The 26789-nt window shown below is 38.0% G+C and overlaps 1 protein-coding gene across 4 annotated transcripts in view; it reads left to right on the top strand.

The window, feature by feature from the left end:
- The window catches only part of DMD (dystrophin), a 2197254-nt gene that overhangs the window by 1509914 nt on the left and 660551 nt on the right, over positions 1-26789 (top strand). For all 4 annotated transcript variants that reach the window (XM_032883124.1, XM_032883125.1, XM_032883122.1 and 1 more), the window contains exons 49-50: positions 9516-9617; positions 19557-19665. In XM_032883124.1, coding sequence (XP_032739015.1) covers positions 9516-9617; positions 19557-19665 — 211 coding nt within the window. The remainder of the gene's footprint in view (positions 1-9515; positions 9618-19556; positions 19666-26789) is intronic.

The raw sequence follows: 26789 nt of genomic DNA, 5'->3' as shown, positions 1-26789 counted from the left end.
CCAAGGTGAATATGCAATGCAAGAAAAATATAAATCTGATATAGCAAGACTACCTTCTGTTCCATATGCCTCTCTATTCCATAGAATACACTGTGTCCCTGAATCCATCTGGGTATTTCAAGCAGTGTTTTTAAGAATAATTCAGCCAGAAACTGAAACCTACAATTTTAGTTGGAGTTCATCAAAACCATGTTTAAATGAGGTCTAAGTCATAGTGTGCATAGTAGTGCATCTGAAAAAAATACATAAAAGATGGCATTACAATGTTCCATATAAGGAAATGGAGAAAAAGGCTATTAATATTAAACCATCCTATTTAATGTACACTGGAAATGAAGACCATGAGGAGACATTCTTTCATTTGCTCATTTATATATTCAATAATTCAGTGGTTCTCAGTCAGGGTTGATTTTATTCTCCAGGGGAATTTGTCAGTATCTGGAGACCTTCTTGGTTCCCACACCTAGGGGAGAAGGAAGTGGTACTAGCGTCTTGTGAATCAGGACCAGGAATGCTGCAAAGCATCCTACGATAAAAAGGCAGTTTCCTATAACAAATCATTGTTCTGATCAAAATGTCAGTCGTGCTGTGGTTGGAAAAACCCTACTTTTAAATTATATGTTAATCAAAAATCCTTTGTTCTGGTTCTAAACCCTGTGATTTATCATGGAAAATCTAACTGTATATATAGAATATACTTTAATTCATAGGACATATAGCATGGTAATTAAGCATGCAGGGAATGACTCAGACAGACTGGGGTTCAAATCTTATATCTACCATCTCTTAGCTTGTGCCTTAGGCAAATTTCCTCACCTCTTGTGACTCTAGTTTTTTTTTTTAATCTGAAAAAAATGACAGTTAAGTGTGGTAAAAGGTTCTGCAGTAGAGCTTGAGTGAGATTAACTAAGATGATTTATGTTAAGTGCATAGCAGAGTGTTTGTACTTAGTAAATTCTCAATAAATGGTACCAGTTAGTATTACTTCTGCATATACTAAATCATTTGATCTTGACCAACTATGAATATCCTGGTCACATACCATATTTCATTCCTGTGAAGACACCATTGATTAGAATATGCATCATTATTTTATCTGTCACTAAGAAAGAGGTGCTGTCAGTTAGACTGTGACATGCCATCATTTATAAAATGTGTCCCAATTTTAGAGCAATTAATTTGTGGAAAGAAAATGTGGGTCCTAGACATGATTATTATAAAGCCCATCAGTGAGTCTTCTTAGGTGCAACTGAATGAGGCTCCCATTAACTCCATTCAATTTCAAATTCACTTCAAAGGGCACAGGAACAGAAACACAGCTTCCCAGGAAGGCAGGATCAGGCGTCTATCTTTGGTGGGATTAGAATTCACAGTGGCTTGGGCAGCATTCACAGAGCTATGCAAGAAATTTTTCTTCCTTCATCCCCACGCCCCCACCCTGGCATCTGCACACTCCCAGATGACAGGTCAGGTGCAAAGGAAGGAGACTCACCTAGAGGTGCTGTGTCAACTCTGCCCTTGAAGCCTGATGTGCCCCAGGAGCCAATATCTTATGACATAGGTAAAGTTTCCAAGATCCATGAAAGATACATGATCAGTCACAAGAGTTACTACGCTTAGGGGATCCCCCAAACTATAGCTTTCCATTTAACGTTTGTAGTTCATAAGTAGAACTCCAAAGCCAGGTGTAATTTACCCATCAGTCTTTATTTTTTTATTATTTTTTTTAGCAATATTGATATGGCCTTACTAACACAGTTGACATGACAACTTTGTCAGATTTCTATGTAGAAAAAGCTAGAAAGTTCTTCAGAGATCAACTTTTCATACAGTCGGGCAATACTATCTGTAATTCTCAGATACTGAAATACTAAAACTCAGAGAATCCAAGTGACTTGCCCCAACTCATGAATCACTAAGTCTAGAACCCAGAAGTTCTTGCCCCTCACCTGATTACTTCCAACAACACTGCAATACACCAAAGCGGGAGTTAGCACACTACACGGCAAGGGACAAATTCAGTCCACCACATGATTTTGTACATAAAGTGTTATTGGAATACAGTCATGCTCATTTGTTTACATTACCTCTGTTTGCTTTCACACTGCACTGGTGACAGTCATGTATGACAGGAACCATATGGCCTATAAAGCCTAAGGATTTACTGTCTGGTCCCTTATAGAAAATGTTTGTGGAGACCTGCTCTAAGGTCTAACTATAAATTGTTTGACTGTCTCTATGAGTCTGTATGAGGAGATAAAAGGCAAAATATGATTCTCATCTTTTATCCTTAAAAATAACTACCTCTATAATTATACTGTGCTCCTGAAGATTTGAGAGCCATAAATCCCAAGAGCAGCCATTTCTCTAGATCAGTGGTTGGCTAACTTTTTTCCAGAAAGGATCAGAAAGGAAAAGTTTTCGAATGTACCTTAGGATTTATGGGCCATATGGTGTCTGTTGAAAATAATCATTTCATGCCAGGATCAGAACTTAGGGAGCTGGGCTTAAAAGCCCATAGTCGTTACTGCTAAGGACTTAGGAATGTAGTAAAACCTGGGGAGCACCACTTTCAGTAAATGACTCTGGTTAAAGTATTGCTTTAAGCAGATCAGAGATTTAGTCCTCATTCAAAAACTGTATTTATAAAGAGTTTCAGAGTGAGTCTATCAGGTTTCCACAAGCAAGTACTTCTTTCCAAACACTGTGGCTTCAACTAACTCCCATGGGAATTTGCTTCTAACTACTCTCTCTTCTCTACATCCCTCCAGTTTAATCTTCACACAGCAGCCAGAATGATCTGTTAAAAAATAAGTCCAATCACAGCACTCCCGTGCTGAAAACACTCTTATGGTTCCTAATCTCAGAGTAACAGTCAACGTCCTCACACAGTTGCCCTGCAAGACTGGCCTGCTTCCTGCTACTCTCCCCTTGCTTGCCAGGTTCCACTCACCCAGGCTTCCTTATATTTTTACTAAATGTGCCAGACACAGTGCTGTCCCCGGGCCTTTGCACTCATGGTTTCCTCTGCATGGATCAGTCTTCCCTGAGATAGCCCCTCGATTCATTCTTTCACTTCCAACTAATCTTTTATTCAAAGACCAGCTTCTCAGTGAGGCTCTTCCGTCCACACCTTCTCAGATGTGCCCCTCCCATTCTTCCTTAGCCCACACGTATATCTATGTCTACCTGATACTTTGTTGTTGTTGTTGTTGTTTTTTTTCTCTTTAGCACTTTTCATGCTCTGAGGTACCATAATTTATATTTTGTTGTTCATCATTGCCATTAGAAGGCAAGCTTCATGAGGACATGAAAATTTTTTTCTGTTTCATTCACTGTTAAATATCCATTGCTTAAGCTCTTTATAACATAAGAGGTGTTCTTATATTTAGTCAGTATTTATTGAATGAATTAATGCATTGGGGATTTGTTAGTAAGATTTCATTTGTCAGAATAATTCTATGCAAAGACTCTGAAACCCCTTCTTCATGAGTGGAGGGCTTCTAAGTGTGGCTTCGGAATATCAGTCTCATTACTTGATGGTCACATCTGTGTCCACTCTATTATTGGCCTTGAATAGTCCAAGTAGGTACCTTGGTAGATTATATCTTCTTGGTTTCATAACACTTGCCACTTTAAAAAAAAATCAATATTGCATTATACTTTGTATATTTGGACAGATTATTTTTGAAATCCATAAATCTCTAAATCAGAAAAAAGCCTCCCTTTGGTGGGCTGGCCTTGATTAGCTCTGAATGGAAAGAGAGAACCTGTCATTCTTTGTCAATCAGCTTGGCACATACTTGACAGCGTGCAGTTACAGAGAAGGAGAGCCACGTTGCCGTGGTCTCGCAAACCTAATTGTAGATAAATAAAAGAACAGTCACCCAGTATGAGGGGAAAGAGAAAGAAACGCAACTGCACAATGTTGTGTTTTTCCATCCATCAGCCTTCATTTGTCAGAGTCTGCCTGACAATGTAGGCCAGAGAAGTCAGGCTCTAACACAATATTGATTCCATTTCATTTTTGTTTCTTGCTACCCTTTTTAGCAAACAGTTGTATGTGGAATGAGAGATGGTGCAGCCGAAATATGTGACCAGGGTACATTTATTTTAAAGGCTTACTTTGGTTTTTCATTCTGGGAACCCATATATTTTTTTGTTTGTTTGACTGTTTCAATATAATGTTGTAATTGTTAACTCTTGCTGCAGTAACAAATAGTCCTAAATCTCAGTGACTTATGACAACAAGCATTCATTACTCTTGTGTCTGTAGATCAACTGCATCTTTACTTCACACTGTGAATCACATTCAAGTTTTCTTATAATAAATCGTGGATCTGCTTCAAATGTCATCTTATTGCAGAACCCAGGCTGAGTAACTCCCATATGGTACATTATTCTCTCATGGTAGAAGACAGGAAATGCGGGTACTAGCTGATGTTGGATTGTCTTTAAAGTCCCAGCTTATAACTGTCAAACAGTCTCTTCTGCTCACAGTTCATTGGTCAAAAACTAAGGCACATGGTAAAGACCAAAATCAGTGAGGAGGAAAGTGTACTCATGCACAGCGTAGCCATGTTTATAGGGTCGGCAAATAATAATGAAGTAATAAACCGATTGTAGCATTCACCAACATCTTGGAATTCCCATGTTTCACATATGCGCTTTTTTACATTTCAGCTTCTCTGAAATGGAGGTATATTTCATAATGGTGTCTACAATATCTGATTTTTTTAACTTTCTTAGCAGATCATAAAATGATAGTGGTTCTTAGAATCCATGATATCTTAGAGCTCATAAAAAAATTGTTGATTGTGGGGATTGACAAAATAGCCAAATGGCAGGAAATACTCTATAAATTAAAACACCAAGGTAATGGTCACTTAAGTTTGCTAAGGAAAATGTTGTCATTTTTATCTTGAATTTCTTTTTCTTTTCAATAGCCACATACGTATCTCATTCACACCAGCTTATTTGAATGAAAAATTGTGCATTAGTAGTAAATCTTTTATCCACTCATATATCATATATATTCATTTTTAAACTTCAATTCAAATACAAAATGTGATTCTCTCATTCAAAACCCTTTTGTGAGGTCTCCATTAAGGTTCTGAGGGTAGTGTAAGAGATACTTCTTTCCTGGTTCTTGCCTTCTACTACTGTACCATTTCTTCCCGTTTCCCCACATGGGATCACCATGCTGCCTCCAGCTCCTGTCTTTGCACATCCCAGATTTCCCCTTGCAGTACCTAATACCATCTATTCCTTTTGTCAGCCTGGTGCATAAGCTCTCTGTGTTCAAGCTTTCACTCAAGACTTTCTTCAGCTGTGAGGCTGGCCCCCACCCTCTTGTTGTCCCTCAAACACAGAACTCACCAGTTCCTTCTCTATGCCCCACTGTACATTGTATTTTCCTGGCTGTTCTGCCTGTTCCCTTGTAAGTTTAATATATGATCATTTGTCTTTATCCCTTACAAAGGACTGTGTTATGCCCTGTAGTATTCACAGTTGCCAGCCAAGACTTTAAAATATAGTAAATACTCATTCCATGTTTGTCAAATGAACAAAGAATGAGTGAATGTTGGAACATATGTGAGAAGCTGTTTAAAGCCTCCTTATATGGTGATATATAGCACACCATATATATGTATTATTCATGTGTTATGAGGCTAGCAATAGGTAAAATGAATGGAGAAACAATTAAAAATTTTAAAAAAAGTAAAACAGGGCAAAGTATCTCTCTGTTACACTTTCCTTGGGGCAACTTTCTAGTTTAAAAAAATGTGTATAATCAGCTTAATATGGAATTAGAAATACAACATTGACTATCAATTTTTAGCAAATGTAAGTGTGCATTAATTTGCATCAGAATTGCTGCTTTCCCCCTCACAGGTGTTGTCGAGTCTTTTTTCTTCACTAACCTTTGATTTGCGGCTCATCAGATCAAGAACTCCCCAATAAGAATAATACTGTTTCATAAGAATTAACTAAGACCGAAGGTGCTTAGAATGTCACTCCATTTGGAAAATATGTGAGAGCTAACTTTTAAAATACACCATGATATTCTTCTAGTGATTATTAACGAAGGATTACTCCCTATTCTCTAATTGCTACAAATTATTTTCTTAAAATTATGCATGAGACTGTAGTGAGCTGTCAATTCTGTGAAATGAGGGAAATAAAACTCTAGTCACATCATAAGGGTCTTGACTCCTGGTGAACAGTCTTACACTGTAGGGGATATATTAAGAATAAGGCAGGGGCAAAAACCTAAATGGAAAGGTGCTTTTATTAGAGGTGAGGGTTTTTTGTTTTTGTTGTTGTTGTTGTTGTTGAAATTCTATGAAGACTTTCTTGTCTGAATGTTCTTTGAAGTCTAACACTTTCTACTTACAAAAACTGGCCACTATAATTAGCTATGTTTCCATTTTAGTGTGACCTCCTTCACCTTATCTTAAATCATATAGAGATATAAGGCCATTTGTGAGATGAAAGGTTTACTCAAACCAATTCTCTGACCTGGATATCATCAGTTGGACAATCATAAACCCACAAAGAGACACCCTTGGTGCATTTTAAAGGCTATGGAAGAATTTATTCCTTTTCTATGGGAAGAGACAGGATTTTCTCTCACTTGCACCCTAAAAGGATATTACAGAATATATTGGAATTAAAGAGGAAGAGAAAAAAATAGCATGGTATTAAGAGATACTAATGCCAATTTTAGAGCATGTACACACACAGTATACACAGCCAAGGTAGGGATATAATGGACATTTAGTAGCATACATTTCCTGGTTACAATTTCAACTCTGCCACTTGCAGACCATGTGGCTTTGGACAACCTAATCTCCCTCAGTCTCAGCATCTGTAAAATTACGTAATACCCTTTTTGTAGGAGTGTTAAGTATGAGAGAAAAAAATGTATGAAACACACAGTTTGACACATCATAAACTATTAGCAACTCTGGTTTGTAAATATTGTTATAGCAGTTAATATCATTATAGAAGTTTCTTGACATTTTCAGCATAGCTAAGGATTGTAGCAGCCTTTTTTTTTTTTACTTTTGTGTGGTCCCATGCTTTGGCTGGGGTTGTTTGCTCTGCTGTGCTTTTCAGTTTCTCTGTGTCAAACATTGCATGGAGAGATATCAACATCTTTTAAAATTTGGTTCACTTACATTTCCATTTTCTCAGGATGATCATCAGCTTTGTATAATGTATTTTTCTCACACTAAAGAAAAATACACTAAAGAGTATTTTTAGTGAACTTAATTGGATTTACTACATTTGACCCTTCCAGCAATAATATTTGACCCTGAACAACTGACCTACCTTTTATCTACTAAATTCACACCACACATAAATGCAGTGAGGTAAATTGTAGAATTTTATTTTCACAAATGGCCTTTGTGAAGTGATTTAACAAAGGTACATGTAATTAGAGCTCAGGTTCTCCAAAACATTGCCCAGAAATAACAACAAAGAATTTAGAGCTGAGCATGATTCTTTTGCCATTGTTCTGTTTCTGTGGGACTAAGGGTAAATCTCATCCAGGTACTTAAACTCTTCATTATTTCATTGAAGGACAAAGAGATGACATTAGCGGTGATAGAAGGACATGCTAATAGGAAACATTTCTATAAAGGGAAATGATGTGACTTTGCAGTGCTCATTCATCAGAGGACTAAATCTGGGGCTAACCTGATGGCCTGAAGAGGGAATATCTTACCTTCTGCAAACCAGGGACATTTCACAAGGTGTGCCAACTTTTCCTCAGTTCATCTAGCAAGGAACTGCTTCAGATTTGGCTCTAAGTAGTATCTGAGCTGCCCTAATGTCAACCTTGATGTTGTTCGCGTTCATTTGCCAATGAAAATTTCATGAATTAGAAAGCATTTATTTCCTAAGGGAATTCCTTGTGATAAAAAATGCAGTCTCCTAACTCTATGTGCCAGAGTCTTCTGAATAGTAGCATCAATGCTTTGCAATCTTCAGAACTATTTGGGATTGCAGAAGAGGGGCAAGGAGAGAAAGATGTTAGTGTTCATCATTTGGCTGCATACCTGAAACATCAGTAGAATTATTGACTATTTGTGACCATTTTCGGAAGGTATAGAATTTCTACTGGGTGTGCTTATTAGAGTTTTCGAGGAAGAAATACCCAATTCTCACAAAGTCCGTGCTGAATTTGAACTCATTACCAGTTCCCAAGATTTTTTTTTAAATAACTTCTAGAATTTTTTATGGTTCAGAAAGCTCTTATAATATTAGGTCCTGTTTTCCTCCATAAATATTGTTCCTTAAGGTGGTGTGAGCCTCTACATGTTGCATGCGTACCCATCAAGTCACAGGGCTAGTCTTATGTTATAGAGCCTCCCTTCCACTGGCATTTATTATAAAGAAAACTAAAGAAATAATCCCCTTCACGAGTGTGTGCTGAACACATATAAACTGTGAGCATCCTGTGTGCCCTATAAGTTATAGTAATTTGGGTTCAGAGGAGTCCCCGCTCTGATGGGCTGAGAGAAAGAAACAAATGGAGTATATAAAAGAAGCAGTGGCATGAAGACACGTACACACAGCAGTGCTGGGAGGCTCCAGGGTAGGAGAGGGAGGAAGGGAGATACAGGTTAATCAGGAGTTGCTATCTGGGGAAGATTGCCCAGGCCCTGACTGACGCCTGACATTGATTAATCAATATTCCATCCTAGTGTTTAACAAGTGTTCCATCCAAAAAGTCTTCTGTAATATTTAACTTCACTTCCTTCAGCTTCAATTTATGCACAGTTCTTTTATTCTCTTCTCAAGTGAGCTAGACAGCAGCCAATAACAGAGCACTTTATATTCATATCTAAAGAGGTTTTTGTTTGTTTGTTTGGTCATTCTTCAGTCTTCTGTAGACTAAGGGAAAACAAACATTTTTTTCTAAATAATTAAAGCATTCCTCAAAAGGCCTATTTAATTTGACTGCTTAATAATTAATAAGCCTTGACAAGGTGCTTTAAGTGTTTACTCTTTGGAAAGAAACTTAATCTTAACAATCATGTGGGAAGAATTATTTGGTTTTATTTCAAAGCTAAATTTTGGATCCAAAGCCCAAAAGAATCCCGTTAAAATAAGAAGTTTGTAAAGTAAAATGAACATTAGGATTACTGGGATTATTGAAGCTAATAATAGCATTTATCCATATTAATCATATTCATAAGTCCTATTTCTCATTATTGCATTTGAGGTTTTTTTTTTTGAAAAACAAAGTTAGTGTCTGTCTTTCTATTTAATAGTAATTAGAGTAGAATTCAAGGAGATTTGGGATAAATATTTTCAACTTTACTGTGTTCCACAATGGCCTCTATTTCTTTTCTCTGCACTAAAGCTACTTTTTTGTGCCCCGATATGCCATGCAGAAATTGATCCACAATACATGTGGAGTCTCCAAGGGTATATTTAAATTTAGTAATTTTATTGCTAACTGTGAAGTTAATCTGCACTGTATGTGTTCTTTTCCCCAGGAAATTGAAGTAGCAGTTCAAGGTAAACAGCCGGATGTGGAAAGGATTTTGTCTAAAGGGCAGCATTTGTACAAGGAAAAACCAGCCACTCAGCCAGTGAAGGTAATGAAGCAACCTCTAGCAATATCCATTACCTCATAATGGGTTATGCTTCCCCTGTTCTACATTTGCCATTGACGTGGTCTATTTATAATCAATGAAATAACTTGTAAAGAAATATTGTCCATACCGCAATAGCAGAGGCTGAGCTGTCTTTTTGATCAACATATCCTATTTATATATTATGATCTTAAGGCTATTAACAAGTCATTGCATTAAAGGACTCATTTCTGTCCTGGTGTGCTGCCATCAATACAGAAAGTAGTCCCACCTTCAAGGTAGATTAAATTCTTTGAGGCTTTATTGCTTTGCTTGCCAGCCTTGATGCTCTTCATATTGTTTGGCTTAATTCAAATCAAGCTACTGCATCGTACTGTCTGTCTCCAACAGCTGTAAAGAATCACAATATGGTCTGTGACCTTTCTTTTCTTTGTGACACTCTTCTTATGAAAGAAGAAAATCAGCATTCAGGCTTTAGTACTTTATTGGGTCAAGAATTTTTAGTGATATGTCATGTAATTCCTACTCTCTTTGGTAAAAAGCTGGTCTGGGAGAAAGCTTTCTCCTTCTTTCCTTTCCTTGCATACATTTTGAAGTCTGGGATACATTTATTCACAGACTATGACATGAGGAGAGAAATGGAGAGCCAGCTCAGTTTTCAAAAAATAGCTAATCAATGGCTTCCATTTGCAAATGAGAGTCCAGTGATAAATAGACGTTAGGTATAGGTTACCTTATTTTCTCTACCTGACCAAAATCATAATAGGGTCCGTTATGATGGAGGTTCCTGAGAGCCAGGAATGGTGGCTGTTTATTGATCAGTCCTGGTTTCTCTAGCTAACGTTACAGGCTGAGATTTAGTGAGCCTCGCCCTCATGTTTAAAACTGCTCTAAAACAGTGCAGGTCAATAACCTCATTATACAGAACTAGTTTGTCCTTGCAAACAACATTACCATGACTTAGACTCTGTCTCTAAGGTCACTGCTGAAGCTTGGCCCAAGCTTCATTTCTAGAAAATTGTTTGTTTTTCTTAGAGTTTACAAGGGGCCTTTCCTTAGGTAAAGTTTTAGTCTAAACATATGCTGTCCAAACACCAGATGCTAAAAGGCACAGATTTATGTGTAGAAACTGATAGACACTTATTCAAGAATAATTTGTTGCCATCCCTAATATCCATAATAATAATAATAATAATAATAATAATAATAATTTGCAAACCGTTTCAAGCCTCGTATGATAATTTCCGTGGAGCAACACTGTGTTCAGTGTTGAGATTGGGGAGCTGGTAAAAGTCCTGAAAGCAGCAAATTTCAGGGTTTCTGCTGATGCTCCAAAGAAAGTCGGTCCCAAAGCGGACACTTCCCTTGGTTAACAGAGTGACTCTGGTAGTAAGCAATAAAACAAACAAATGGACCATTCCAGAGGTCTACTATGTCTACTCTTGTTTGCTTCTCAAAGCGTTGGTGCAGAGTTTGGCATAATTTTTACAAATTAGAGATATGCACTGAAATTGTCTTTCACTTCTCTGCCTTTGTTAAAAAATAACAGAGGAAAAATTCTTTATTGAAAGTCAGGGAGATTTTTGTCTTCATTGTATGTAAACAATCCAAGAAGTTGATGCTAACTTATCATACCTCCCACTCAAGCCTTCAACTTCTGGGCCACTTGGAGATCAGAACCATCTGAGTGAGCATTATCTACCTCCTGCCTTCCTATTAGTGATATGAAAGGGGAATTAGCTTTCTGAAATTAAAGGAAGAGCAAGGAGGTGCTAACTTTCCTTCTCATCTGAGTGAGCACTCTCTTTCCTTCTGGTCTCTCTCTCTCTCCTTCCACATTTCCTTTTAAGTCAGCTCATTTGGGAGAAGTAGAACTTAAATGAAAACTCATTCCTGTTCTACCATTTATCCCTTGGATTTGGAGGAGAATCAACATATCAAGTTGATAGAGGCAGAAGGGCAAGATTGTCTTGGGAGAGTGGGGGTGTAGAGAAATAGTTGATTCACATGCAACACTTCAGTTGGACTTTTGCCTTGGAAACACCTGAAGATGAGATGGGATTTGTGGGAGCCCGAAACACTAGAGGCTCAGTAACCACCTCATAGTTCAGAATACAGAACCCAGCACAGAAAGGTGACAAGCCTGTAGGGACTGTTTAAATCTCTGCATGGATCAAAACCCTCTTTTCCCAGGTCAAGGGATAATTTTTCAGAAGGGTAATCTATTGCTCTGAAAATACATAAATAAAGCCCCTTTGAATTTTCATTTCATATATCCAAATTTAAAATTATGCTACTCCAACTACTTTTTCTCCTTAACTTCCAGGTTTCTCACCCCTTCATAGACGGGAAAGGAGGGTCTGAGTAGCCTGCAGCATATTTTCAGGAAAAAAGTTTAGAAATGATAAGTTATGAAGAAGAAAGCGATATTCTTAAAGAAAATGAAAACTGTTCATTATATATATATATATATATATATATATATATATGTATATATACATACACACACACGCACAAATAAGATCTAGTGTTTATTTATTTCTTTAAAGATTTTATTTATTTATTTGACACACAGAGATCACAAGTAGGCAGAGAGTCAGGCAGAGAGAGACAGGGGGAAGCAGGCTCCCCGTTGAGCAGAGGGCCCAATGCAGGGCTCAATCCCGGAACCCTGAGATCACGACCTGAGCTGAAGGCAGAGGCTTGAACCACTGAGCCACCAGGTGCCCCAAGATCTAGTGTTTAAATGGATAATTCATATGTCCTGTACTTACAGACATTCTAATTGAGGATGTAGTAGAGCGTGAGTCTGTTTCTTAGGAAACTGACAGTTGGCGTGTCCACATGTTGCCTCAGACAGCCTGTCTGTCCAGCTCCTATGCTCCCCTCCCAGGCTGAGTTCTCTTTGAGACCTGGCCTCATCCCTTTTGAGTTTTTTTCCCCCCTTTTCCTTAGCTTCATCAACTTCTCTTGGATTTCTTTAATGTTCACAGATAGTAAATTTTTAGTTTCCTTTTTTGTCATCCCCGACTAACCCACTTCTTCCTTATTTTCTTTGAGAATTTCCCGTTAAAGCTCAAATATATTGTTAGAGACGATTCTACTAATGACACAAATGTAGCACTCGATCTCTGATGCAAAATTACTGGACTTTTTTTAGAATAATGTGGCTGAAGAAATATGCATTCTTATTTTGCTTTCTATCTCCTTTTTCTCTCTCCCCACTACACATGCACACACATACATATACACATGCATTTTTATTTCATTTGATTTGTATAAGGTTCCTTCATCTTTAGAAATTAAAGATGGGTTAGATAAATTAGATAAATTGTTAACAATTTTGCTTAAGTTATCCCTTTGGTAATAATATTTTATGATAATGTTTATGATAATGTTGCTGATGGAATCTTTTCTAATACATCCCACTTTCTACAGAGTAATTTTGCAGTTTAAAAGCAGCAATATTGACAATATTGACAACCACCAAAAAAAAAAAAAAGGCAGTTGTTATTTGGTTCTTAAGGTTTTTTTTTTAACTCTCTTTTGAACTAAAGCAGTTAGAAGACATTTTCTTCTATTAATACTTATTCCTTAACCCAACTTTTGACATTACTCTTTCTATTACAATGTTTTCAATATGTGTATGTATTTTAGAATACTTATATCACCTTCTGCGTATCAGAAGTGAGAGCACTAAAGAATTTTAAAATGTCTTGGTGACTTGCTGAAGTGATGAGATGAAACCAGCTGGTTTGCTTTGCTACCATTTTAGATTATAAAAACAAAATCTGGCTACCAAGAATCTAATGATATATGTTACTAACGTTCTTGAATTCTTTTTAAATGTAACAAAAAATGTAAGGTGTTCAGGGCCTTCTGGATTTGGTCAAAGTGTTCTACCCCAACGTTTAACACAAAATAATTGCTGTAGACAAATGGTCAAGAGGGCAATTACAATCTTCCAGGCATCATCTCCTCAAATAGTAGCTGCAGAATGACAGCGTCATTAGTCATTTGCAATTAAAGTCAATCACAACCTGGGATGTTTCATTTTCCCAGCTGTTTTGTTGTTAATTAACTAGATTAAGCTTGTTTTTTCCCCAACAAGTTTGTTCTACTGCTAATATCAACATCAAACATCTCCAAGAACTTCCTTAGGGTTTATTTGTTTGCCTGATAATTTTTTATACATTACTCACAACACAATTAGTAGAAAAATCTGAAGATTTTTAGATGGTATAGCAGGTTGAGTGGTATCTTATTGGTCAAAATCTTGCCTAATGAAATATTATACTTACAACAATATTTGGCTTTTATACATGTTCCGTCAGGCACATGATCTAGTTTATCTGGTGTAATTTTTTTATGACATCAAAAATCAATAGGGAGATAGCAGTCATATGTTGATACCCCCAAAATGAATAGAGCCATTTTGACTCATGCATTTGGTGAACACAATTTCCATGTCAGTGCTTATAGAAAGAGTTAGGAGAAAAATTACCAAGAGAAAGTAACAGTATTAGAAATATTGTATAATTTATTGATAGAAGAGTAGCAGAATTTCATTTTTTAAACATGTAAGTTAGGTTTGCAACTGAGGAAAAGTCTTTGACTGTGAGAGGCTGAATAAATAATAATTATATATGCTTGAAAAGAGGGAGAGCCCCACTTTCCCCTAGGGAAAACAAGATTTATAATAGATTTTTGAGCAACTTATGAACACTTAAAAAGGAGGATGAGATTGCAAATGTCGAATTTATTTAATTTCTTAATTGAGCAGCATTCCCATATTTTAAATCTCATTTTACAGAATAACTCACTTATTAGAAATACTGCTTTCACTGTATCATATTTTATAAAACAGTTTCACTCACACTCTTCATATGTATATTCCAGAATTCTAGAGCTCACCATCTTCCTTCTAAGTTATCTACGAAATGGATGGCACTGTTTGAATCCCTGTATGATGCCATTAAAGCTGTCCATCCAAAGAGTACTATGAACATACCTATAGTCAAATAGTTAGGATTTTTAGCTTAACACAGCAAGGGAGAAATCTCTCCAGGGAGACTCCGGGACATCTCAGTAAGAGGGGGTTAGAAAGAGCTGCTTCTGGGATTTGGTTGGCTAGAGGATTCTAAAGAAGGATTAGGGAAATGGAAGCCATTTGGATTAGATGCTATTAACAGAGTCAATGTGGTGATTGGGTACCTTTAATAATAATTTCTATCTAGAAGGTGAGGGAATTGAAGCAGGGCAGACCTGTCACTGTTGAAGGAGTAGCAGTGCTTTATTTTATATTAGTCCTTCTTGTGGTGGCAGAGTGGCCTCATCTCTGCACTGATGAAACATGGCCCTGGGGTGGCGTCGTCTGTGTGTAGTTTATTTTCTGTGACTGTTCTTTATGTTCAATCAGGGCCATCATGCCTAGCTAACTGCCATTTACCAAAACGGCCATTTTTTACTTCCTTAGTGTTATCGCTGGAATTTTTACCCCCATGCTCACTGTGCATTCAAAAGATACTAGGAGAGAGAATCTTTTCATTTTTCTTAGACATGTATTTTTTTTTATCACCCCATCAGAGTCCTTATTTTGCTTTCTTAAACTGTCTTTAAAAGATTTGTTTACAATGGTCTTCACCACTGGTAAGTGTGAGGTTATACCCCAGGAATAATTGCTAATGGTTTACCAACTTCCTTCACCTTTTAAAAAATTATTATTAACCAATTCTGTTAGGTGACTTCTATAAGCATCACAGATTTCCATCTCTTGAGGTTACTGCAAGCTACTGTGCAGCTTCTTTTGTTCACAATAATAACAAATGAGACAGAAAAGACATCAGGGGGGCTCTGAAAATATGAGTGGACTCTTTTCTGAGGAAATACTTGGAAGGAAAGTCTCAATTAAGGCTTACTCAGTAGCTCCTGCTGGAACTAGGCAAGGATCATTTAGAGATTTGAATTTCACTCCTGGCCCTCAGTTGTGTTAATTGCATTTATAAAGACAGACATAGAGACATAGATGTCTCAGTTACAACATTCACATGCATGTCTGTGTACATAGAGCTGTGGGTGGATTCAGTTATTTATTTAGCCGATGTTAATTTCTTGCCAGATATTGACATAGGAGAAACATGTAAGATTTTAAAAGCCCAAACTCACTGTATTCCATTTTAAAGCAAAAAAGGAAAGCTATACTCAGAAATCATTTTTCTTATGATTAATTTCTGCTCTTGGTGAAGAATAAATTTCACACTGTTTGAGATAATTGTCTTAACATTTAATGATTATATCCAAGCAGCTTATATACCATGGAACATAATGCTCAGCTCCAAAGCTCCCCTCTAATGAAACTCAGTTTACCATTTTTTAAAAAACGGTCTCCAAGTTTCTCCCTCTGGGTAAAATAAGAACCCCTGCGATTGTCGATTTTTGAGGGGCTCTTGTGGGGAAAGCCTGGGGTCCACAATTTACTTAGCATATTCAAAATTTTTAAATTCTGGAAATGTAATCCAAGAATAGGACTTGATCATTATTATCCCACTCATTTCATATTTAAAAATGTTGAAATTTAGGCATGTATTTCATTCCCTTATATCCAGTTAAAGGGTGTTAACATGATGAAGAAATCATTACCTTCTATAGATTTTTATTGAGCCCTGCTTCAAGTTCATTATGTGAGGAACGCAGCATGAGTTGCTGCAGCCAAACATGTTTTCCTACCTGAAAGGAGTTGATGGCCTAATAGCAAAGACAGCAGTGTAGAAAATTTGGGCACTTGCCAGAGTTCCAAAAAGCCAAACCAAACCAGACCAACAAATAAAACTTCCATAATATTTACATCATTGAGTTCAACTTTGAAGTATGTGTGAAACTTGAAGAAGTTGTGAGAATGTTTTTGTTACCAGCTGAATCAAAATCCATTGCTAATCATTATGAAAGTTGGGGGAATATACAATTCTGAGCTTACTGCATTTTTGACACTGAACAGTATCCTCAGATGTTTGTGGTACATCAGGGCACTCCTTCATTTTTCTAAATTTCTGCATTTGAAATTATAGTAGCACATTTACCCATCTGAAAAGAACAGTGGGCAAGATAATATTCGAATAAATGAATGGACTATTCCAAATGTATATATTAATAAAAGGGAACTGAATATATAAACATGTTGTTTTTAGGATAACCAGAACCTTGTCCTTCATGCATTGAAATATTTTTATTTTAATATTTTAATGAAAATTTTTATTGACCATCTTGTGCTTTGGTTAATTAAGTAGTGCATAATAACTAACCAACAATTTTATAGTACTTTGCAGTTCACACAGTTCTTTTCTCATAAAATATCTCATTTAGTTTCTCCAACAAAGCTATGAGTTAGGTGGTGGTGTTATATCCACGTTTCAAGGATGATAAATCTGATTGACCTGTCTGATTGACCTGTCTGATTTGCCACTGATGACATAAGTCGTAGCAATGAGTTAAGACAGAAAACTGGGACTTCTAATTCTAAAACACAATGGAATTGAAGCTTTTCTTTATTTTTAGGGGCATCATTATAAATATCATTTACCGTTCTGTTTTATTATACATTGATACACATGGAATATGAAGTTTAATACAGATCACTGTTTATTCAGTTGAGAGCCAGATGAAGTAGTTGATTTTGCTTTTAGAAGGCAGATTGTAAGATAAATACATATCTTTAAATATTAGAAACAAACCCAATGCAGTGAGATGTTTACACTGTGAGAAGAAAGTTGAACCTAAGGCAACTGTAGGAACAGAAAGCTCCCATCTCTCCTTCGCCCCTGGAGCCATATGCTCATTGAGTAAAAGAGTAGGCAGATCCCAGCAGTATTGAAATCAATCTTTAATCTCTCAATCTCTTTCTCTCAGCACATGTAGGTGACTTCCTATAATTCAAATGATGTATGATGAGACCTCACCATATGTTGCCCTGTTACCCTTCCACAAATGACCAAGACCTCTACATTTTTTCAATATCTGCTTTTAGGTTTATTATCTCCTCCCTGTTATCTGTTGCTACTTTTTGGTATCAGCATGGTTATTCTTAATATTCTGTCCTTGTGAAGTCACTGCAACTTTGCAAGGGAATCAGGAGACAAAATCTGTATTAATTCATTAGCTTTTTATAATATTTAATTCTCAGCATTTAGCTCTGAGGTCAGAATGGAAAAATATCTTCCACATGACATGACTTTCAGTGGTAGTGTTCTTCATTGATCAGAGGTGTTGTTTGTTTCCTTTTGGAGTCAAGGCTTATGTTTCAGTAATAAAGAATTATATTTACTGATGTGATAATAAATGTTTCACAACATGCACTGTGGGACTAAAAAAAATTAAAAGCCCTGATTTGCTGTCATGTCAGACCCAATAGACATAAGAAACCTCAGGAGCATAGATGATATAAATTAGGAAGTGATAAATTTTTAGTATTTGTTTTAGGACTTATTCCCTTGGCAGCTTTTCTTAATTAGGATTTCTTAAGAGAATTATGCTACAGAAAAGACTGAAAGGCCTATTTTCTTATTTCTTTTAAGGCTGGTGCATTTCTAGTCCATTGTTGATGCTTAGATAACTCATTAGGTGTATTGATCACCTTAGGCTTTGTGTTCTGGACAATCAGCCTCAACTAGAAAATGGTTGGAAGTGCAAGCTCGTTGTTCCCACCCAAGATCTACTGAATCTCGAAATCTGGGGCTCAGACCTAGTTCTCAGTGGTTTCACATGGCCTTCAGGTGATTCTGTTGATCCCAAAGTATGAGAACTGCTGCTCCAGGGCATTAGGATTAATTCTCTCCTCCCAATCCATTGAAAAAGTTTTCCCTAGGACCTTAGACTCCTTTGCTTCCAGCCAGCAGAAAAGGTAGAGAAGCCTCACACATTCTTTAAAAGCCTGATCCTAGACCCCATGTATATTACTTCTGTTCACATTCTACAGGCGATAAGTAACCATATGGCTAAACCACTGGTGTACTTAGAGGCACCTCATATCTGCTCCTGAGGGTCTTCTGTCAAATTTTCAGGCAGTTTGTGAGCCATTTGACATCTTGGTAAAGTAAAACTGGCTATGGTGGGAGCATTGACACCACAGAAATTGGCAAACATGAAAATTGGGATTTTTTATTTTGTTATTTTACTTTTTATTTATTTATTTTTTGTCCAGAGACTCAGTTGTTAAACACATACCAGCATGCTGCTGGTCATATATAGGCTTGATGACTTCATGGGGAGCCCTGCAGCTGAAATGACACTTCAGAAATGTCCTGCTCTGAGCAAAATGGACCGAGCCTTTATACCCTCACCTTAATTGGTCACGGAATGAGGGCTCCCTGGAGAGGGCACGCTCTCGCCCAAGGCAGCTCTCTGGAGCTGAGAGAGTCCCTGAAGGACCACTGCCATCTTTTCCACCATTTAGGACAATCGTCCTTCCTTGAAGTGAACTCTGAGTGTCATATCCCCACGTGTACCCCAGCCTCTCCCTTTAAGAGGTTCTAATATAATTGACCTGGGGTGATTTGGGGCATTACAGTATTTTCTGATGTTCTCTGGATAATTCTTGTATGCAGTCACACCAGATACTCTTCAAAAGGGTGAAGACAATTGCTGAGATGACCATGTTTTTTGTTTGTGTTTGTTTTCCATTCATTAAGGTTTGCACTCTACTTCCTTTAAATGAAATTGTGCCTGGAGCAAGAGTCTGAATGCAGCACACAATCAATAAATGTTTGTAGGGCGGTTGGCTTAAAATAATTGTAACATCTTTGAAAGGAACTCTACCTAGAATAATTAATTTAGAAGAAAAGTACAATAGAAATACAATAATGTATCCACAAAATGAATTAAGAACAACATGAATTAAGTTATCTTTAAGATGTTAATCAAATAAATAACATGTATGCTTTTCTATTAAAGAGAAAGTTAGAAGATCTGAGCTCCGATTGGAAGGCGGTAACCCACTTACTTCAAGAGCTGAGAGCAAAGCAGCCTGGCCCGGCTCCTGGACTGACCACTGTCGGAGCCCGTAAGTATACTGAATCATGTGCTCTCTGGCTGCAGCCATTTATTCAAAAACATGACAGTGAGGTGATCTCTGGACATAAGGGAAAATCTGAAATTATAAAAATAGGAATAAGCTTTAGTGTTACTTACTGAGCAAAATGCCTTACAGTTATGTTCCTTGGAAATGGCCTCTGATTCAGAATGCGGGATGACAGAATATATTGGGATCTGTTCTTTGGAGCTACATCTATGACAAAGAAAGGTACAAGGGAGTGGACAGTGCGAGAGGCTGAAGGGTCATTTGATTGTAATAGTGGTCTCAGCCACTTTCATGGGAGCCTGAGATCTGGGCTGGCTCCAAAGGCTCTCTGGAAGGGCAAGAAGAGGGATAGCCTTTGTATTCCTCCACCAGCCAGTCTTTGCCCATTTTAGGGCCACCTAGTGGGGTGAAAGGGACACCTTGAAAGAGTTTTTCTGGGGCCAAAGGTAATCCCTAATAAGGAATACCAGCAATAACCAATACTCCCAGCAGCAAGAATGGGTGTTGTTCCTGAACAGGGCATCAGGGTAAGGTACCTGAGTACCAACTAATACTAGATAGGTGTGGATTCTCTCTCAGTGTCTGTCTCAATGAATGCTCCATCGTTTGGACGGTATTCTTCCAATAGGCGGATACAAATTGCTGAAACCATAGGAATGCACGTGGTCCTCCTGGTACACAAATCCGCCCCTCCCCTTTGGAGAACAACTTTAAGAGCTCTTTCATGTTTGGTTCTGGAAAAAGAAAACTACACCATGACTACCACAAGCAGAGTTGGGTTGGAATGTTTCTTCATTTAGCCCGAGCTTTGACTTTTGTTTTTCTTGATATTTTCAGTTTATTTTTCTTCACTTTTTATTCATTTGTTAATGGAAGGTATGCATAAAATCCTGTGGCAATGTTAATGCTGGCTTTGGGTCTCAGGGGAAAGAAGCCAGAAAACTTGGCTGTGCCAATTCTATAATTAGACAGAACTAAAAACATCTTAGGGGCGGGGTCGGGGGTTCGTTGTTGTTTTTTTTTTTTTTTCCTTATCTGTTTTTCAAAGATCAAATGATTTAAGTATTAAAACATGGTGACTTGTTCTTCAGGCAAAGTTGATTTTTATTTTGTATCAAGTAGAAATAAAGCACACTGGCAGTATCATAACCATGGGAGTGCACTGATAGTTCAATAGAAGGCATATATAGCATTTGGGTTAAAAGAGGTCATAGAATCTAGGGACAGTGCGTCTCATGTGCCTCCTTGGGTTTCTGAGCACTCATCCGAGTTCCATTTCATGATATTGGAAACTTGAAAAAGATGTGTAAGCATTCTTGTTTTGCTTTTGTTTTGTTTTGTCAACCTGGGACACTAAAATTGCTATGTCAAGGTTTATATTCAAGTAATTATATCAGGTTTATTTATTTTTATGACCTATAATTTTTGGTTCCCTCAGTACATATGCATAGCTTGTTCCTATATAATCATTTATTGGCATTTGTTCTCTAGCTTTCTCTGTTATGTTCAGCCTCACTCTGTAACTCTTTAAAAAGATTGGGCTCCAATGATTTGTTTATAGTTTTGTTGAACTCTGAATGTTTCTGCTCCTACTTAAACCACTTTTCACGTGGTAGGAAGCTTGTAAAGTGAGGGCACCCAAATCTATTAAATCTGTAAAGTAACTAAATGTAACAATAATGTTTGTAATGGAAAGTACATTCCAAATTCCAGTTTGAATTTCCAACAACGTAGGTAATTTATTCACTTGATAAGGATTTATTGAGTAATTTTTATGTATTGGGCATCATACTAGGTGCTGAAAATAATAAATCAAATAATGTAGTCTCTCTGTTCATGAAACATGTACTCTGGGAGAGAAAAATAATGAGCTAACAAAGACGAATATAGATACTATCTCAACACTGTCAGGTATTCCAGAGTGTAGTCTATAGATTGACATCAGATGGGCACTTGCTAGAAATGCAGAATTTCAGGCCCTACCCCAGACCCAGTGAATCAGAATCTGCATTTTAATAGGCTTCCCAGGTGATTCAGTGTGCACACTGAAGTTTGAGAAATGCAGTTAAGGAGAACAGAAGACCAGGGTAGGAGAGAAAGGGAATGCAAATGAAGACATGATCATAGTTTGGTCAGGAAAGCTTCGCTACTAAGAATATTTGCGGACATCAGAAAGCTGATGAAAGTGAGGAGGTGAGCCATGCATTTATCTGGAGGAAACTATTCTAGTAGGCACAGAGAGAACAACCCAAGCAAAGGCCTTGAAGTGGAGCAAGATGGGAGAATATCAAAAAAGACCAGTGATACCAGAGCAGAGGCGAGGGGACACATGGCTGAAGCAGTGGTTAACAGCACCTTTCTCCATTCCTGCCCTACTTCCTTCTCCCACACCTAACAGCCCCACCTTCCCCTACTCCCTCCACACTGCCGCCAGTAGGCAGAGTCTGGGAATGCCCTCAAGCTCCAAGCCACAGGGGGAGCTGGTGGGGTTGGGATGAGAACTGGAGAAGAACTGAGGGACAGAGAAATTTTCTCAAAAGCAGGGGCTTTTCTTCCCCTGTAGCAAACTGACACAAAGCTGGGCATAAAGCAAAAATGTGAAATGCACAGTTGAATGAAAAGCATCAGTAAGGAGGCTGGTAGATCCAGAGCTGCTTTTATTCAAATAGAGCATTCTTTCTTTAGTGTGGTGGTTTAAACATCGGAATTAAGAATTATTTATATTATTTATGTTCCTGATTTCCAGAAAGTTAATCAGGAATAAACACAATATAGAAAAGGAGAATCTAATTTGTAGACTGCTTCGTATATATGATTATTTTCTCATGGACTATGTTGTAATACAATATACTTTTAGAACTCATCATAGCAAGTTTTCTCCAGTGCACTCCTACAATGCAAAAAGCAATACAATATCGCTTTTCCATATATGCCTTCATCCTCAAAATAATTGCAAAATACATAAATGTACAGTTTTTATAAGGTGAGTATCCCAAAGCTTGGAGAGGAAAATAGCTAGACTAAGATCACACAGCTGGGAAGAAACAGAGCCAGGATTCCAATCCAAGTGTGTTAGGCTCCAAAGCCTATGTTTTATTTTGTTTTGTTTTGTTTTGTTTTGTTTTTGCTGTGCCTTGCACTATCTCTCTGTCCAAGAAGCTAATGGAAATTCTAGATATGGAAGCAGCTAGCCAGTAGTTAATGTTATTTAACTCAGTCTTGGATATATGAGGAAAAGAAGTGAGATACATTGCTGTGATTTTTCTACTTAAGGAGTAGAAAAAATCAATTTATTCTGTTTGAATTTCTTAGAACTATAGAACTCTGAATCTGGAATAGTCATTGAAATTTTCATCTGACTGGATATTTTTATGTGTGGAAACTGAGGCTCTGAGGGCTTTTTGAAAAATAATAAACTAAGCTCCTGTATGGCTGTCTACTTAAATTATATAATATGATAAGGTGGTCCTGCCTGAGCCATATAAATTGTTTCAATTTATAAGATAAATAGGCATGCTGGAAAAAAAAAAAACTTTTTTAGAGTCACCGTTGCTTGGATACCTGAGTGTATCAGTTACCTATCTCTACATAAAAACACCACAAATGTAATGGCCTAATACAAGAGGTATTTACCTGCTCATGATTCTGTGGGCCTCCAGTTTGGGTTGTGATGAACTGGATGATGATACTGAAGGTCTTGCTGGGGGGTCGGTCATGTGCCTGTAGTTCTCTAGCCCCTCAACAGGAGCTAGATGGTTGGAAATGGACTCATTCAAATATCTGATAGCCAAGGGCACCTGGGGGGGCTCAGTCGGCTAAGCATCTGTCTTCGGCTCAAGTCACAGTCCCAAGGTCCTGGGATTGAGCTGCGTGTCGGGCTCCCTGCTCAGTAGGGAGCCTACTTCTCCCTTTCCTTCTGCCCCTTCCCCCACTTGTGCTCTCTCTCTCTCTCTCTCTCTCTCTCAATGTTTCTCTCTCTCTCTTAAATAATAAGTAAAATCTTTTAAAAAATTATCTGCTAGCCAGCTGTTCACTGGAGAACCTTGGTTCTTCACGAGGCCTCTCCTCCTCCAGTACGCTGGACTGGGCTTTCATTATATGGCATCCTCAGGACAGTATTAAAAGGGTAACAGTGGGAGCACCAAGATTTCTTGATACCTAGACTCTGGAATTCATACATCACTTCTGCTTCATTCTGTTGGCAGAGCAAGTTGTAAAGCCAGGCCAGACTCGGGGAGTGGAGAGATACACCATCTCTTGAAAGAAGAGCTACAATGTCATTGCAAAGGGGCTGTGTACATGGATGGGAGACATTATTGGGGTCCTCTTTTCACTCAGATTACATTGGGGAAAAGGGGGGAAAGCCAAGATAATTGCGTTGGCTTGTATCATATCCATAGCCCTATACCAATGGTTCTTGAGCTTTACCTTCATGAAAACCACCCATTTCTCATTACAGCACACATTGTTAGGTTTCGATCCCAGCGTTACTGAGTCAGGAGATCTGGGGTGAGGACTGAGAGCTTGCATCTCTCAAAAGTCCCCAGGTGGTGCTATTGCTACTGGTTCTGGGACTGTGCTTTCAGAACTACAAAACATGGGCCTGAGTGGTGACAGTTCATCTGTGCGCCTGTATGCGGTGTGGAGTGGCATTTAACTGAGATCCAGCACTGAGGATGCCAGAGGGAACTCCATGCTATTTCAGAACCACCACTTCTCTCCCTGCCCCCCAAAACTCTGTACTTGAAAGTTCAAGAAGATGGACAGAGCACTAAGCCCAGGCAGTATTGGCCTAGCCAAGCAGCTCAGACATCAGGGAGGAGAATAGCCATGCTTATACAGAGCTCCCTGAGAGACTCTAGGGAACATTTAGGTAGATAGGACTTCGTATGAGACTGAAGGACTGCATGGCAGATGGAGGCAGAGAGCCAGCAAATCTGGTTGTAAATGTCAATGTGAATCCTTTCTTATCTGCAAGCTGCTGGGGCTGAGAATGTTCGCATTCCACAATACCCAATTTAGCAGTTTTGAAATAAATTGCATATAGAACATACTAATGTGAAGACTCCAAGTCAGGATATTGGAGTTCTTCAAGTGTCCCAGGATAATAACTGTGAAATGAATGACCATTGTATATATAGACACATAGAAATGCCCGTTAATAGAGGTTTCAAGTTGATTAAACACTGTTAAAACCCTCCCGTCCTGTAATTAATTTTGGAGAGAGCAAGTCTCAAGTGTAATCACGAAAGTGTTTCTTTAGAGGTCAAGAAGCCTAAATTCTAATCTCACTTGTGCTACCAACTTTTTTGTAAAGAGCCAGAGAGTAAATATTTTCAGCTTTGGGAGTCATGTAATCAACTTTGTCATTGTATATTCAAAGCAGCTATACCGTAGACAATACATAAATAAACAGACATGAGTGTAGTCCATTAACACTTTATTTCCAGAAACCCAATGGAGGCACGTTGCTTGCTCTAATCCCCTCAGCACTAGTCCTTCCTATAAACCCCAAGGCTTCTAATTTCAAGTACCTGTGACTCTGCCCAGGCGCTCTGTTCCACAGGAGAAGCTCACCCACTTGCAAAGCAGGTTAGAAGTGCTGGGGAGAAGACATCCCTGGAACAGCATTCAACCACTCATTTACAGGAAGGGATGGATAAATATCTCATCTTCACTTCTTGGGTAGGACCACTCCAGAGCATGTTCCAAACCACAGGTCTCCAGTGGGTTGAGCCACCATTGCCCAGAGTGATAACCTGTTCATTAGCTTGCCTTGTGTAAACTTTCTTCCCATTCTTCTTCATTTCTTCACTCTTCCAACACAGCTTTCTGGTATCTTATACCAGTGAAACTACTTGTACTCAAATCCCTACTCCAGGGGAAACTAAATTAACACAACAGGTCTTAGAATTTGTGCCATTGTTCTACCTTTTGAATGAATTGTGTTGTGATTTCCATTTTGCAGATGAGAAAATCAAGGGTGAGAAAGATTAAATAATTTGTCCAAAGCTATAAAGCTAGTAAGCATAGGAGTGGGTATTCAGAGTTAGGTCTCTGTGATTTCAAGTTGATGCTATTAATCAGAACACCATATCTCAAGCAGTGATTCATTTATCTTCATTCAAATTTTTAAAGGCTGTGTTTAAATATCAAATACTCACATAGAAGGTTATTTATACACTTACTATTTGAACTTCACTTGCCTCTCTAGAGTTGAATTAAAGCATTCCAAAGCTACTTCAGTAATACTTTAAATATCTAGGCAGTTCGATAAAAGCATGAGGTTAATTGGAGCCTAAATGTAATCTCAGCATACCATTTATTTAATTTAAATTGTGATAAAATAGTTTATTATGAAAATGCCCTTTATTTATCTGCAATGATCATGTCTAAGGAAGGAAGCTGTCAGGTCTCACCTTCTTATTCCCCATTTGAGTTCCCATCATTCTCCAAAACACAAGGAGGAGGGGCTCCTTGCTGACTTAGTCTGTAGAGCATGGGACTCTTGATCTCAGGGTCAAGTATTCAGTCCTCCCCCCACCCCGCAGAGTTTACTTAAAACAAGCAAAAAACACACAAGGAAGAGGGCCACCCATATCCTTTCCTGGCTCCTCTGTTTCCCCACTGTTGACTCTGCTTGCACTGTACCTTGGTTCCAGTGGATCCAAGGCTTTCTTTGCCTCATGAACTGATGATCACTCTACTGAAAACACCTAGGTACATATATACAGTCGTCAGCTTTATAATTAAAACCTCTAAATCTTAAAAACTTTCTCAAGTCTAATATACTAAGAGTAAGATTTTGTACCTAATCAATTATGGTAATGGTAAAAGAAATTTATTTTAGACCCTCCTCAAGATAGTTCAAAACTCTGAACAATTACAGAGGCCCTCCAACTCTTGGCAGCAGTAAATTAATTAATTAATCAATTAAATCATATTTGTTTGCATCAGTGAGATGAGGGTGAACAAGGGTACTTGAAATACACTGAGATGTGTCACACTGTATAAGGGGAGGTGACAGCAGGAAACTCTGCTGGGGAGGCCCTAGTATTGCTTCCACTGATCTAAAGAAAGTCCTTCTAATGCAAGCAAGTGGGAGT

The sequence above is a fragment of the Lontra canadensis genome, unplaced genomic scaffold, assembly GCF_010015895.1.
Source record: "Lontra canadensis isolate GAN:19392208 unplaced genomic scaffold, GSC_riverotter_1.0 scaffold86, whole genome shotgun sequence".
In the NCBI taxonomy this organism is placed as follows: Eukaryota; Metazoa; Chordata; class Mammalia; order Carnivora; family Mustelidae; genus Lontra; species Lontra canadensis.
This window is presented reverse-complemented; position numbering and strand designations above follow the sequence as displayed.